This window comes from Trichoplusia ni (assembly GCF_003590095.1).
Source record: "Trichoplusia ni isolate ovarian cell line Hi5 chromosome 15 unlocalized genomic scaffold, tn1 tig00000713_group14, whole genome shotgun sequence".
NCBI classification, from domain to species: Eukaryota; Metazoa; Arthropoda; class Insecta; order Lepidoptera; family Noctuidae; genus Trichoplusia; species Trichoplusia ni.
Genome location: NW_020799734.1, coordinates 1 through 15,210, shown reverse-complemented (window position 1 = coordinate 15,210; position 15,210 = coordinate 1). Strand labels below are relative to the sequence as shown.

The 15,210-nt window shown below is 35.9% G+C and overlaps 1 protein-coding gene and 1 pseudogene across 1 annotated transcript; one reads left to right on the top strand and one right to left on the bottom strand.

Moving 5' to 3' along the window:
- The first annotated feature begins 784 nt into the window (after positions 1 to 784).
- LOC113506433 (protoporphyrinogen oxidase-like) lies at positions 785 to 2,514 on the top strand. The gene is given in 3 exon segments (XM_026889289.1): positions 785 to 1,600; positions 1,603 to 2,034; positions 2,036 to 2,514. Coding segments are annotated over 3 exon segments (1,437 nt in total). The 5' UTR covers positions 785 to 946; the 3' UTR covers positions 2,387 to 2,514.
- A 1,115-nt stretch (positions 2,515 to 3,629) lies between these two features.
- Positions 3,630 to 7,940, bottom strand: LOC113506435 (annotated as a pseudogene).
- Positions 7,941 to 15,210: the final 7,270 nt, after the last annotated feature.

The following is a 15,210-nucleotide window of genomic DNA, read 5'->3' as shown; positions in this document are numbered from 1 at the left end:
GGTTTTTCTGTCTTTACATTTATTATTGATTTCTGAATAATTACGATTAATTGGACTTCCAAGAAGTTTGATGAGATTCGTAAAATGGTAGGAGACCAGCTTGGTGAAAAGTCGTAATAGAATATTATAATAGTATTTAAACTTTATCGTTTTGTCCACTCTAGAAGTGTCCTATAGTGTGGGATACATAATTCGTTGCGGGTGCAATAGGTATGAAATTGAAATTCATTATCTGTCGCGGCACAGCATCTGTGGCCTCGTTACACGGTTCACGCTTGTGGAGACATGATACAAATCTACCCTGTTTGTGTCCTATAAAGTACATAATGTGCTTAAGAATAATACGAAAAGCAACCCTACTTTATCTTAAGAAAAGTTGTATGCTGTGGGGTGAAAATCATGATGACCGCCAAAAATTTGAAAAAAAAAAAAAATATTAATGGTCGACTTTTTAAAAGATAAATATTTCAATACATCTATAACTTATGAATATGGTACATGATGTAGAAATGTGATAAGTGATGTCACACGGGACATTCACGGAACAGAAAAAAACTGGTTTTCTGTTTCGTGGTAACATTACATATCGGTACACTTTTGACCGACAAGTGAGGGCTAATTTCCATACGTTTTACCAACGTGTTTATCTTTGACTTTTTTATTTTTATAAAAAAATCAATTAAAAAAAAAAAATACATTTGTAGTGATAAAAAACTTCATTAAAATAAAAACTTAGATTTCTCTGATAGGTATGTAAAATACTATCTGGTAATGGTTGGTAAATAAGTGAAAAAAATCCTGTTCCGTGTTCTCAGCTGTTTTGTTATTGTCATCCAACTTACGTCATGTTTGACATACAAGCAGATGTCAAAACAAACAGTTCAGTTCAGGTCAGTAGGGAGAGGACATTATTAACAGTAAAATAATACGATATTTTCACTGAATCATGACTGCAATACTGGGCGGTGGGCTAGGAGGCCTATCTACGGGTTATTATTTACTCAAAAATAATATTAACAACAACAGCAATCTGAAATTATTCCTGTTAGAAGCGACTAACTACTGCGGCGGCTGGATCAAAACTATCCGAACCAAGGACTATTTGTTCGAGCAAGGTCCAAGAACTATTCGACCTAAAGGAACCACTGGACTGAACACGTTAAATATGATCCAAGATCTCGGTCTCAGTGAGCACATAGCACCCATCAAACCAGACCATCCGGCGGCCAAGAACAGAATGATTTATGTACGAAATAATCTACATATCTTACCTTCGAGTTTAATAAGTGTCTTCCAGAAGAATCAACCGTTCTCTAAACCCCTTATTTATGCTCTGTTCAATGATATTAAGTCACCTTATAAAGAAATGGAGGATGACTCAATTTACAATTTTGTTGAAAGAAGATTTGGTAAAGAAATAGCAGATTATGCTATATCTCCAATGATATGTGGTATTTGTGCTGGAGACGCCAAACAAATATCTGTAAAATTTCTAATGAAAACATTATTTGAATGGGAGCAAAATCATGGAGGAGTTGTGAAAGGATTAATGAAGTCGATGTTTAATTCTAAATCAGCAGGTGATTTAGAATTAAGTGAGTTAGCAAAAGAGCACAGGAAGAGAAATGGAATGTTTACACTATAAAGGGTGGTTTGGAAACATTTCCTGATACTTTACATAATTATTTAGTTGAAAACAATGTGACTGTCAAACTAAACTCTCAAGTGGAAGAAATTGAGTTTGTTGACTCCAGCTCAGTGGCATTGAAAAACAATAATGGTATAACTCTGACAGCTAACCATGTTTATGCATCAATACCAGCTTATTCTCTTGCAAAGTTAGTTGAAAAACAACATCCAGTATTAGCAGAAAGTTTATATGAAATTCCTTTTGTAACTGTAGCCATAGTTAACTTATACTTTGACACAACGGAAAACCTTATTAAGCCCGCCTTTGGATTTCTAGTGCCCCCAATTGAAAACTGTCCTATTCTTGGAGTTGTCTTTGATTCCTGTTGCATACCTGATCAAAACGGAAACTGTTCTAACTGTGATGCTTGGGGGGAAATGGTTTGAAGAGAAGTTTGGTGCCAATCCTCCTGAAAACATGTTGATGGAAATAGCTCTGGCAGAGATACGCAAGATACTGAAGATAAAGGAAAGTCCAACTGCTTCAAATGTTAACATTTTGAAGAAATGTATACCACAGTATGTAATAGGTCATTATGAGAGGGTAGACAGGATCCGTGAGTACATCCAAGTCAATAACTTGCCTATATCTCTGGTTGGCTGCAGTTATGATGGTGTAGGCATAAATGACGTTATTTTTTCTGCCAAAACTCAAGTGGAGGATAGTCCTTGTGTATTTCATGACAAACCAACATGACATTCATGAAGAAATGTTTCTACAACTTTTGGGTCTAATTGCTTGTCTTTTTAGGGGTGTGCATGTTTTTTATTACTGAGCATTTATTTTGTATATTTTTGTTAATAAAGGTTTGGTTTAAAATGCAATTTTCTTCTGAACATAGAGAAGCATCATCATCATGGGCCTAGCCTTTCCCAACTATGTTAGGGTCGGCTACCAGTCCAACCGGTTTCAGCAGTACAAGGAGCGACTGCCTATCTGACCTCCTCAACCCAGTTACCTGAGCAACACGGCACCCCTTGGTTAGACTGACTGTCAGACTTTTTCAAGCTTCTGACTACCTGTAACGACTGTCAAAGATGTAGGAAAAACAGCCGGGACGCACAATTTAACGTGCCTTCCGAAACACGGAGGAACTCGCTATGAAAAAGATGGTCACCCATCTACGGACCAACCGCGTCCAGCATAGCTTAAACTGTGATCGAATCACTTATGCGGTTATAGCACAGCCACGAGCTCCTCCTGAACATAGAGAAGCAAGAAGAATAAAAATCGGGTCCATGTTTAAAATACTTTATTAAGCTACACATATGCAACCAAGCTCCAATACTGGCAGTTATGTATAAAATGTGCCAAAATTAACAAGCTATCGATTATACGCACAATATTTAGTAATGAGAACTTAACCTAAATTATACCTTTATTGTTTAAATAGACTATAAAAATAAATACTTATGTAACTAAAATCTCCCGCGCAACTGGAATTTAATATAATATCAAGTTAAGTTTAGGCACATAAGTATGATTCTGTTCATTCTTGCTCTTGTACCTAAGGCCGCCTATTCACAAACTACTCCATGGATCAGTTGGACTGCTATAAATAGTCTGTGTATGGTCAGCCTTAATATTAATTTTAGTATTTGATATAAAAACAGTACTAGCTACATCAGTGCTGTTAACAATACTATTAGTAACGACCACTCAATAAGTATTCGAAACAAAACCGTATTTAAATCTGTTGAATTTTAATTTGTTTTGATTGGTAGTCCCTCCAGTTCTCGAGTATCTATGAATCCCTTGGTCCTGCTTGACATATTATAATGCTTTTGTTTACCTGGCCGTAAAAAGACAAACAAACAAATCTTTTTACAGTTTCAATTCAATTTCGGAAATAAGTTAAAATAATTCTTTCTTTAGGTAGTTAACTATGTTTTATCATATTTTTAAAATATTTAAGTACCTATTTCATGTTATAAAAATTGATAAAACTTATCAACACAACCAACAACAGTAATCTCATTATAACTTCAGTAATTAAGTTAAATTTATTGATTATATTATGCTTCATCACTTACTCATAACACTATGTTTCTTTTTCTTAGACTAGACAAGTGTTGGTATAGAAGGTTACGCAGTTGGCTGATAAGGAAGTCTAGTTTTAACGTCGCGGTATTGTTCTCGTGTATTCAAAAGCAACAACAATATTTGATAACAAAAAGTTTTGTGTTGGTCTTATTTAACTTCATTTACTTTCAGTATCTCTCGGTTTACCTGTCAGGAAATGAACGTCCTTTATTCATCTGAAATAAAGAATTACACCCCCGGCATATTATTAACAACTGTTTTCCTTATTAATTAGTCAAATGCGAAACTTCAGTAACATTGCATTGATTTGCGTGTGAAATGAGTACATTGATTAATAGGAGTTGATGAGCTAGGCTATAGCACCGTGAGTAGCGACTAGTTGGAGCTGACGGTGCCCAGGTCGAGCAGCAGGGTGGTGTAGAGCGTGTGGTCGCGGCAGGCGGCGGCGCTGGGCGCGGGCGGGACCGTGTTGCGGTACGAGTACTGCAGCGCGACCAGGGCTCTGGCCGGGCTGCCGCCCACGGCCTCCGCGCTCGTGTCCAGCTCCAGCCTCACGCCCAGCTTGTTAGACTTGCGCCATAAGATTATGCTGAAAGAGAGATTATTTAATACTGCGAAGATTCTTAGGCACCACGAAATGGTGATAGAAACTTGTTGATAAGACAAAAAAATTGTCTTAAATTTTGCCATATACTTCTGTCATGAACAGCTTGGATTGAAAATATGTTTTTAATCGAAGACACAAAACGACTGTGCGCTACTGAACGGGTTAAGCAATTCCAATTTAGTTTTGCCAAATAATTTGAAATGAAATAACCTAAAGTTGCAAAAGTATACTGTAAAGTTTGTAAAAAAAATGTATACTTACTCGTTGGTATCATGCTGGGCATCATCATCGTACTCTGCAGCGTCGTCGCGCTGCGCCAGCGTCAGCGTGACGCCGGGTGACGTCACACGACTCGTGGCTGAGATGTTCGGCTGGCGCTCTATCGCCTTAAACGCCGTCGTGTCCTAAAATTAAAGGAATATAATTGATGATCCTATTAGGGAAATGCTTTCACTATTTTTTTTATCAATAGAAAGGCCGAAAAACACATGAGCAGTCTCTTATGTGTCGAGAGCTGCCTGTTACATTAATTTAAACAGTTTAAATATTTATACAGTTTTCACATTGAAAAATTCAATACGCCACCTCCTACAACATTCACATTTATATAGCAACAAAGTAACAGAGATATAGAACATTTGACTTTAAATCTTCTAAGGCTCTAAGATCGATTTTCACCTTTTCCAAGACCAGTGACCTCTCCAGTGACTTGTCGATGCTCTTGGGTTCCTCCTTCTCCTCCGGCGGCGGGATGTCCTCGGGCTGCAGCAGTCGCAGCTGCATCTCGTGTCCCGTCGGGTTCGTCAGCTTCAGGAATAGAGCTGTTTTCTCACCAGGCTTGACCGGCTCGTGGGAGATTATCTTCACTTCGGGTACGTGGTAGCTAAATGATAGAAAACGTATTTTTTAGTATTGATTTTGAAGATTGGGTTTCGTGTTTGTGATTTGCAGTGTCACCCACGAAGTTTAAAGGCATAAAGTTTGTTTTATTTACAAAAAGATGTAATACTCATTAAGTATTCTATTGTTAAGACTAACTAGTCTAAGAAATACTTACTAAGCAAGCAGTTCAATCTTAAACTTGATGGATCCGGGGTTGTACTCGGGCTTGGTGAGGTTGTGGTCGCAGGCGCGGCAGCGCTGACTGCGCTTGACGCTGAGCAGCTTGGCGAGCGGGTGCAGGCGGGACACCGACACCGGCTGCCAGTCGGGGGAGGCCAGCCGCTGCGGCATGCTTGTTACTAACGGGCAGTATTGAAAATACGACTTTATTGCTGGAGTCATAAAGTCCAAGCGGAAATTCAGGGTCTTTAAGCCGGTGATTGGTTAGAAGAGAATAACAAGATATTTTGGTTGCTGAGCACATACAGTAATCAAATGAGTCCAGAAAACTGGTTCCAAATAATCTCTACCTAGAACCCAGTTTTATAAACATCAGCTTCATGCATATTAAATTTATGAATCAATATTGCTTAATTTTTGCATCTTATAAACATGAACATGCTTACGCTATTTAATATAAGAAATAAAGACTGTTTGTTAGTCAGTAAATAATATCTGTATAGATTATTCGGGGTTTTTCTTTTACGAATCCAAGTGACTTTTTAAAGCAGCTAACTAAACCTAAAACTAATAAATACATTTATCATATATATTGACGAAGCACATAATGTTCTTACCGACGCGACACCAAAACAAACAGTATCGCGGCGCAATGACATCTCAACGAGCTAACAAGCATTATTAGCCCTAAAATCTTCTTTCATCAATTTTAATACTAACTCTGATTCAAGTTGACCTCCTTGGTGAATATATCTTCCGGCAGTTCGTCTACCTCGGGGGTCGCCACGCTCGCACGAAGTTCGCGATGGGGAGGACGAGCTCTCGCTCGACGGCAGACCCGCGATGTTGCGTGCCATGGCGCCGGTTAGACCAGTCTTATCCTATAACAATATAAAATGTAAAATGCTGCACTATAATAATATAAATGTTAAGATATATGGCGTAGTTAAGTGTTTATTACTTTTGTTAGTGCATGAAAAATTTAAAATAATTTATTTAAATTAAGTAAGATTTTAGGTATTTTATGTTATGTGACTAAACTGGAATAGTAATGAAGAATGAAAGAAAGTAGTATTAATATGATATTACATCAAATCAGGAATGTAAATGTTTATCAAACATAAACAGAATAATATTTACCTAAGATTATGGTACTCACAGTTAGAGTGATGTATTTCCCTCTAATATTGAACTTCTTCCTCTCCTCTCAATTTCTCTTGTTTCTCCTGTTGTGCTATTGCTTTGTAGTAGTCTATGAGCTGGTTCACCGGCAGCATGGGGGTTGGTCCTTTCTGGCCAACCTCCTGATGCTAATAAACAGAAAGAGATTTGATTGAAAACTGCAGATGTACCTAGATTCTCTATGACTTATTACAACAAAGAAATAGCATTTGTTTCAGCCAGAGGTAACAAGAGTGTTAAGACCAAATGATTATTCAACAATCTCAGTACAGTAATTGTGTACTAACCAACAGGCTGATCTGGAATACCAACATCCCTGGAAGTCATCTACAGTTAAAGCAGGAAAGTAATACATCTTCTTGGGTTGCTTGCTCTCAACCTTGGTGTCCCACCAGCGGCGGGGTCCTGCAGCACCTGCCGCTGCTGTGTGGTGCCTTGTGGACAGAGTGTGGAAGCAGCTGGGGCAATCAAAGCAGCTGCTGCAGCGGTTTTTCTTAAGGCGAGCCTCGGAGGATGGCATGTTCTCCAGACAGTTAGCACAGTAGTGGGAGTCCACCTGGAATATTTAAGAGGGTCATTTCAATTCTGAAAAATGTGACAGCCTTAAGAACAGCTTTAATATATAAAATATATTAATCAATTTCAATTTCCATAAAAATATGTTTTTATAAAATTGTGGATACATTTAAATTTGGAGGTATAATATCAATGTATACATTTTGTATGAGTAGTATAATGTATTTTGTCTAGAAAGGTATTTGTTACTCAGTGGCATTGTTCTAAAACATGTGAAACTGAGTTGTTTATTATGTTAGTAGGTTTACTTCAAAACCCAGAAACATAACAATGACATTGAATCATCTTATGTCCAAGATCATGTATAAGGCACCAGACTACATTTCATACATGAGAAATAATAAAATAGCAATATGTCATCACAAGACAAAAGCATAGGTGCAATTCCGTTCTCGCTATACTCATTACAAAATAATACTGCTCTAGAAAAATGAATAGGTGTGTCAAGTTGAATTTACAGAGAAATTTTAATGAGAATTCTCACAGCATAATACTTATGTCATGCTCAGTAACGATAACCCAGATAACTTCAAAAATAATTCAAATTAAAAATTTGCAATTTTATTACGTATTTATACAGTAAAAACTAATAAAAAGTGGGTTACCTTCATGACAAATGCAGAAACCGCAACGTATTTTTAAGCAATGTCTGCAAAAATAAAGACTCGTGATAGGTTTCAACTGTCCACAAGAACATATATACTTCACATAATCCGGCTGAGTTAAATAAGCCATGTTTTTTCCTTATTTGATTTCAGAAACAGAATTCTTCATGCAAATACAAATAAGACTACAGAACAGTGCAATTCAGTGACATTCGCGTTTATTGACAGTTGACAGAGAGGTGACGTCATTTCAACCAGTTCAGAAATCCGATGCCTTGTAGCTAAATGTTAATACAAGTAGAAGAACATAATAAACACGGATATTTATATCTCATTCAAAAATTGGTGTTTGTTCAATTTATTTAATTAATTTACATTTTGAAAAAGCTAACAAGGATAAAAATGACTTAGGTGTACGATAAATAGAAAATTCAACTACACCTATTAGTGGGACTCATTAGAGGAGAAGAATCCTACTTTGTTTCTTGAAAACAAAACGACTCCCACCCTAAGGAATTTTATCCTTATGTCGCCTCAAAAAACGTTCAAGTCACATTAAAAAAGATACTCAGTCTCAGAGCAAGCCGTGGATCACATAAACCTTGTCCACGGCGGGGGTAAACAGTGGATCTGGCGTGGTGACCTCAACCACTCAGCTTTCTGTGCAGTCCATTTTAATTACCTTAAATCAAGTCTAATTGATGAATGAATATCGTGGGTGCACTCTACCATAGAAGATATATCGTCTTTTTCCGGTTTACGACATACTTACTAATTTAGTGCAAGCATGTATCCTCAATTCCTTCAAAGTGGTATGTATATTCAGGCTGAAATCCAAATCAATAAATCACAGTCCACGTGCAACCTAGATATGTCAAATGATTTCCGAACAAAATGAATGCGTGGATTCTTCACACGCAAGGCCGTGGTGCGAATGTTAACCGACGACACTGGGACGGATTCAGGGCGACAATTAATTAGGCTATAAAATTCCTTAATTATTCTTAAATATTATCTATACTTCTATACTAATATATAAAGCTGAAGAGTTTGTTTGTTTGTTGGAACGCGCTAATCTCAGGAACTACTGGTCCAAATTGAAAAATTCTTCTTTGTGTTGCATAGACCATTCATCGAGGAAGGCTTTAGGCTATAAACCATCACGCTGCGACTAATAGGAGCGAAGATACAATCATGGCAAAAGTGAAAAAAACAGGGCAGGTATAAATCATAACTTATATCTTCTACCCACGGGGACGAAGTCGCGGGCAACAGCTAGTCTTTGCTATTATCGAAGAACCAATGATCCTCATAGGTGGCTGACTCGCTCTGGATGTGGAAGGTAGACTACCGATTGTCGTGGCCCAACTTACACTGGTCTAAGGACTCATCTTCGGATAGCTTGAGTTGAGTTGAGTTTGTTGACGGAGATACAAGGAAAGGTGGTTAAAAATTTAGTTAGTTAACGAAAACTAGTTATGATTGCGTGATTGATTTCCTGATTGTTTAATTGGTTACTTGCTCTTTAGACCGCTCCATCGCTTACGATGATATTAATATCAATTAAGTTGCCAATTTCGAGACTTATAAAATTTTGTAAACTCTTAATCGATGTTCCTCGTTAATTAATTCTAATGTTATTATGTTCTACATATGTTTTAAGTATATTTCTATAATGAGCTTTCTATTATATTGATTAAAGGAATCCCTGCAACACCTTCGTTAAAATTAAATTAAACGTCCCATACTAAAGTAAACATTACGCAGAGTAACTACTAACTATATCCGAGGCGTGTCACGTGTGCGGGCGACTATATTCCTCTGGCAAGCGACCGGGATAAGAAATAAGATCGTTTAGGTGGGTCCTTTCAGAACAGTACCATTCACATGTTCTGTAGCAGGCGTTCTTGGAAATAATAATCCCATGGACCTTGTGAGCAAAGAACGAATGATAAAGTTTATTATTATTAAATTAAGGGCCGATTCGGATCCGTCTCTGTACAAACTGTTTAGGTCTTTTAAGGTATGCCAGTAGGAACCCCGTCCAGCTTCGGACCTGCTTTCTAATGGCGTAATATATTGCGAAACTGATCGATGGAACACTTATGTCATGTATTAATTACTACGAACACCGTTGTTTATGATTAAAGCCCTTTTTCCGATTCAGTTCTAGCCAGACATAATGTTGTAGTTTTTAATCATTTTTTTTAACGTTTATGGTTCTAAGTAATTTTGTTCTTGTATCACGTTGTTCATAAATGATCAAGTCCCAAGTAGGTACCTACAAGAAAACTAGACTCTTGTCCTACGCGGGAACCGAATCTACGACACTTGATTTGGCGTTGGCCTATACTACTCGGATATCCGTGCTGTCACATATTGAATAGATTTACTTACATGATTAAAACCTTATTATAGTTTCCATGATGTCTGCTGTTCTTTCTTTAAAAACCTTCCTCTATCAACGGTCTCGCGGTTGATAACGCATGCCAAGGGCCATCAGTAACTTTTCCCTTCTCCATATTTGTTTTGTGTTACGAACACGCATGACAAGTGACATAACTGCAACGATAAATATAAGCGAGTAAGCGATAATCTGATGGTGGGCTTTGGATAAGAAACCAAAGATCTAACGGTACATGGGTATGGTTCGGTGAAACAGTCTAATTTGGCTCTTAGGATATCTGCAAAATATTGTTAAATTAAAAGGTTTTTAAAGCGTGTGATAACCAAGTTTTATTAAGACAGTATATTGTGGTTTTCTGCCGAACGAATTCCTCTCCCAAATAAGGTCACATCGAACAACCTTTTCAATGTAGTTTCGACAGCAAAACAAGCCTTTTTTTAAGGGAGAATAAGTTAGAAAAATATAGTATTTTTATCGCTTCTTTGAATAACAAATATTTAGTTTTAATTAGATATCTACTATCAACAGCTTTGACAAAGATAAAAGAGTTGTGATATAATATTGGTTTTACATAGATCCGAAAATTGTGTTCGATATGACCCCTGCCTCGTTGGATCCGTTCACTATGCTAATTACGCACGTAAATCAAAAACACAAAATCAATAAAGTAATAAAATATTGCCGTATTACGTGGATATATGAAATATTGAGCTTACCTACAAATGGTATTTATAATGTTTCATAATGCAAACGTTTATTTATAGGCGGGTAAATTGTGAAGACGTCGTGGTATATTATGTTGATTCTATTGAAATAGTTTCTGGGTTTATCCTGGTTATAACGTAAAGACTGATCCTGGGCCTTTCTCAGGTCTTTTCTTTACCTACTTTTTATTTACATCTTACCGTGTATCGGTTCTTTCCATTGACTTGTTATATGTATTGATATCTTATGAGTCTGTGTAGGGACCGTACACTAGGCCTCCGGCTTTGGCTTTTCAGTAGCGGCAGTGTGCCATGATTCTTACAAGAATAAACGTCTCATCCAAAATTTTGATCCGCTAAATGACTAGGTTGTGACCCGGAAAAGATTGCATTGGAAAAATGCAATACCTACATGCCATGACTCCAGCAAGCGTATTGAGTATTGTTCTGCTATAAAAAAATAAAGGAAGTCAATACTTGTATAAAATGTTCCAATGAAGAAATATATCCATTCAACTTTTCCACAACTTTCCGTTGCTTGTTTACACATGTGAGATGACATAATACATCAGCAGTAACAATCCCAGGTCTGAGTTTGCAACACAACACGTGTGATCCTATCTTACGTTAGGCACCTTTACAATCGTACATCTTAAATAAACAAATGTCACTTTACTTTCTCATTAAACGAGTGAATGCGAGTGTTTTATCGAAGTGCGTTAGTTGAGCAACAATCAACAATACTTTATCTAACATGACGGAAATAATTACGATGCGAGTTTGTTTGCTAAAAACCTAAAAACTCGTGATTTCGTCACGATTGTTCTGTCAATAATCCTAGCCGTTAACTGAGAAAAGATAAAGGAAGTTTTAACTTTCTAATTAATGTTGTTTATTTTTCAAAACAAAAATTTACGTTTTGATTGTGATGAAACCAACTGCTAATGAGATGTTTCTTCATTAGCAGTTTTATCGGTAAGAGGTGATAATTAATTATCAGCGTGGGTTATCCGATTGTAACATCAGGAAATTCTAATTAACAAGCTTAGGTTAAATATATGTACAAAAACACCAAAAATTGGTTTAAAGATTAACACATCAATAGGTTTAAATCAAATAGCATTAACTAAGTATGACATGTCCTATTCGTTGAGCAGTATTTTGAGTATACAAAATCGGTTCAGGGTTCCTGAGATCACCGTCTACTAAGCGGCAACGTAACAATGTTAGAACTATGAAACAAAATAATAAATTAAACAAATAAAATAAGTATTTTTGTATCGGGTTGAGAAATACATTAAACTAAACTGAAATAATGACAATAAAAAAAGAAATGTAGAAATTATGTTTTCGTAAATTGCCTTTCCTTTGACATCTACCTACTCGTAATTTCTTTATGCGAAATAGGCAAGCCAAACGCCGAATTATCTACGTGAGCAAAATATATGGTAATTACACTAATGTAATAAATATCGCGAAGAAACGCGAGAAAATTATAAATTACTTTTATTAGGTTTCGACATCTCGACAGGTGTTGTCTCAGATCCTGCTGTTTATTACCTGGGTAAGACAGGCAGGATTTTCCTGCTTTCCGCAACTTGTAAGGGGAAGCTTATTTAAGCTTTGATAAATTTCTTAATCGATGACAAAATACGATTTAATACCTACCCACTTATGAATCATGAACATGATACCTATAATGATAAACCAAGTTAACCAAGATGCTTATTACAACTCAACCTAAGGAATCCTTTGACCTTCACTTCAAATGATTTGAAACGCTACGCAACTTTTCAACGTGAGTCAATCTTGAAAAACCCCGCACATTAAAAGAAAGGAATACAAGTCATAGTCTCAAAGCCTTCTCACCCGACTGCTTCAGAAGGGTAATGTTTCTCGAGCGTTTGTATTATATGTTTAGGACTATGTATGTATGTTCATTTCTGTGGTAAGTCCAACCAGCGGATCCATTTTGACATACACCTTGTTGTATGCATCTGGGCCCCAATTCTGCATTTACAACGGCCGTTGAATGAATGAAATTTGGCTTAAAATTATAATTTTTATACACAATAATTGTAAATTCAGTTCGGGACGGTACACTCAAGGTCAATTAACTTCCAATTATTGTATGGCAAAATGCTTAGAGAATATTTATAATTTCAAATTTAATCCAATTGCCATTCATTCATCGATCATTGTAAATAGCAGAATTAGGGCCAGTATTGGGTAGAGACCAAGGCTACATAATTTCTTAACTTAGTTTAATAATGAAATAACTAATACTGTAAAATACATTAAATAACCACTATTTTATATTAATGAGCGTTTTATAAGCTTCATTAGTATAAAAATAGTTCATTAGTGAGGGAATTTTATTGTTTTTAATTTATAATTTTCATACTGTTTCTCTTTCAGTTCATTAAATTTGCAGTCGGGTGTTTTGCTGTTATGATAAAATTGTATTAGGTCATATACGTTTCGTTTGTACTAACGCGTGATTTCAAAACTTGCACTAAAAGTAGATCTGCAAAGTATTTCACGTCACAAATTAAGGAAAATGCTAGTACATTATTTAATACGAATGTTGACGACACACACCTATTGCTAAATTATAAGAATTATACTTGTGGACTTCAAAAAAGGAGAGGGTTTCAATTTGAGTATTATAATCTGGATGAAGTTGATAAAAAAAGTTGGCTAATGTCGTATCGAATAAACGTGGAGACTTGCATACCAGTTAGGTAAATTGAGTACGAGAAAAGTCTGAAACTATCCAGTTCCTCTCTCGAGGCAGTTAGTATTGATATTCGCTGTGTGAGCTTTTTTTGTTTGGAAGTCATCTTTTTTTTTAGTTAAAGTAATTTTGGATCAGCTGTTGTTATTGTCATTACTAAATAGATGTCAACCCTAAGCAAGATCTTCATAAAACTGTTTCTCTACTGATGTTTATCATGTCGGCAAGAATAAAACACTGGTATTATATATCTGCGTAGGTAGTAGAAGCAGTATTATACTGCCTTCTTAGCAATTTACTTCGTCAACACCTTCAGACCATATTTTCCGGTAGTGCTAATCAGAAAGCATAAGCTAAAGTCAGATCTTATGGAATTACAGTTTTTCTTCGGGCTTAGGGCTCGAGTGTAACTACAGTAATCCATGATTAAGTTTGAGTTTTGAACTGGTTTCAGCAGACATCTTGTTTGACTAGTTTACACTTTTGATAATACTAAGTTGGTTCTTGTTCTAGAGTAACAAATCATTTTGTGAAGGCGGCTTTTGTGTTTTTTTTCATAGATATATTTTTCCAAAAAGGAGGTTCGTTGGTTAAAGAAAATCATGGAAACCTGATAAAACTGTACGTCAAGTTATATACAAATTGTAATTAGTATTGCTTAATGAGCCACTCATCACGAAATAGCAAGCTACGTCATACACAATGAACATTAATTAAATAAATTGGCGTAACAATAATATACGATTTTCCTAAACAAAACACAAAAGGAGTTTTTAATTAATTTTAACTTAGTGCACAGTAGAAATTACTTCGGTTAATTATACTATTCATGCGGGTGTTTTACATGTCATAAAATTATGGGCATTCATTGGTGATAAAAAGTAATTAGTATTATTCACATAGTTTTAGTTACATTTGAGTTTCCGCTCTCTTTTCTCACTGGTACTGGCGAATTTAATTGACAGCCATTTTTAATACCGTGTGACCGCCATGCCTATCCGTTGTTATATAATTAATATAACTTATTACTTTGTCAGTTTACTTAGAGTAATAAATTGAAGTAAGCTTAACTAGTTGCGGACACTTTATTTAACATGGCATCAAAATTTGCTCTACAAAAACGATCTCTAACGCGTACGTGAGCTTTGTGAAACCTTAGCAAATAATTTTCCATTTTTATATTTAAAGACAAACCATTTTTGTATTGAGGTGGCAAATCTCTGAAATAGAGATTTCAAAGATTTTGACAAAGTGTGATTACCAAGTTGGTAATCTGATTTCAAAGTAGGTTTATTAGATGACCCCAAAAATAGGTAGGTACATAATGTATCTGGCAATGTTACCTTCCACTTTATACCGCAGGTAAGTTTTTGATTCGTAAAATAAATGGAAACATAATTTAATAAGTCGAAGATTTTTCTGCATTTTTAGGCACAGCTAAATGCTTTTTGTATTTATGCAGCACATTGAAACTAACTTCCAACATTTTAAATCTCCTTGGTTTCATATATAATGCAGTCAGATTTAAAACAAGCGGATGGCTGGATAAAAAAAATAACAGTCTATTTTTTTTATTTATGTGCATATCAATTCGATT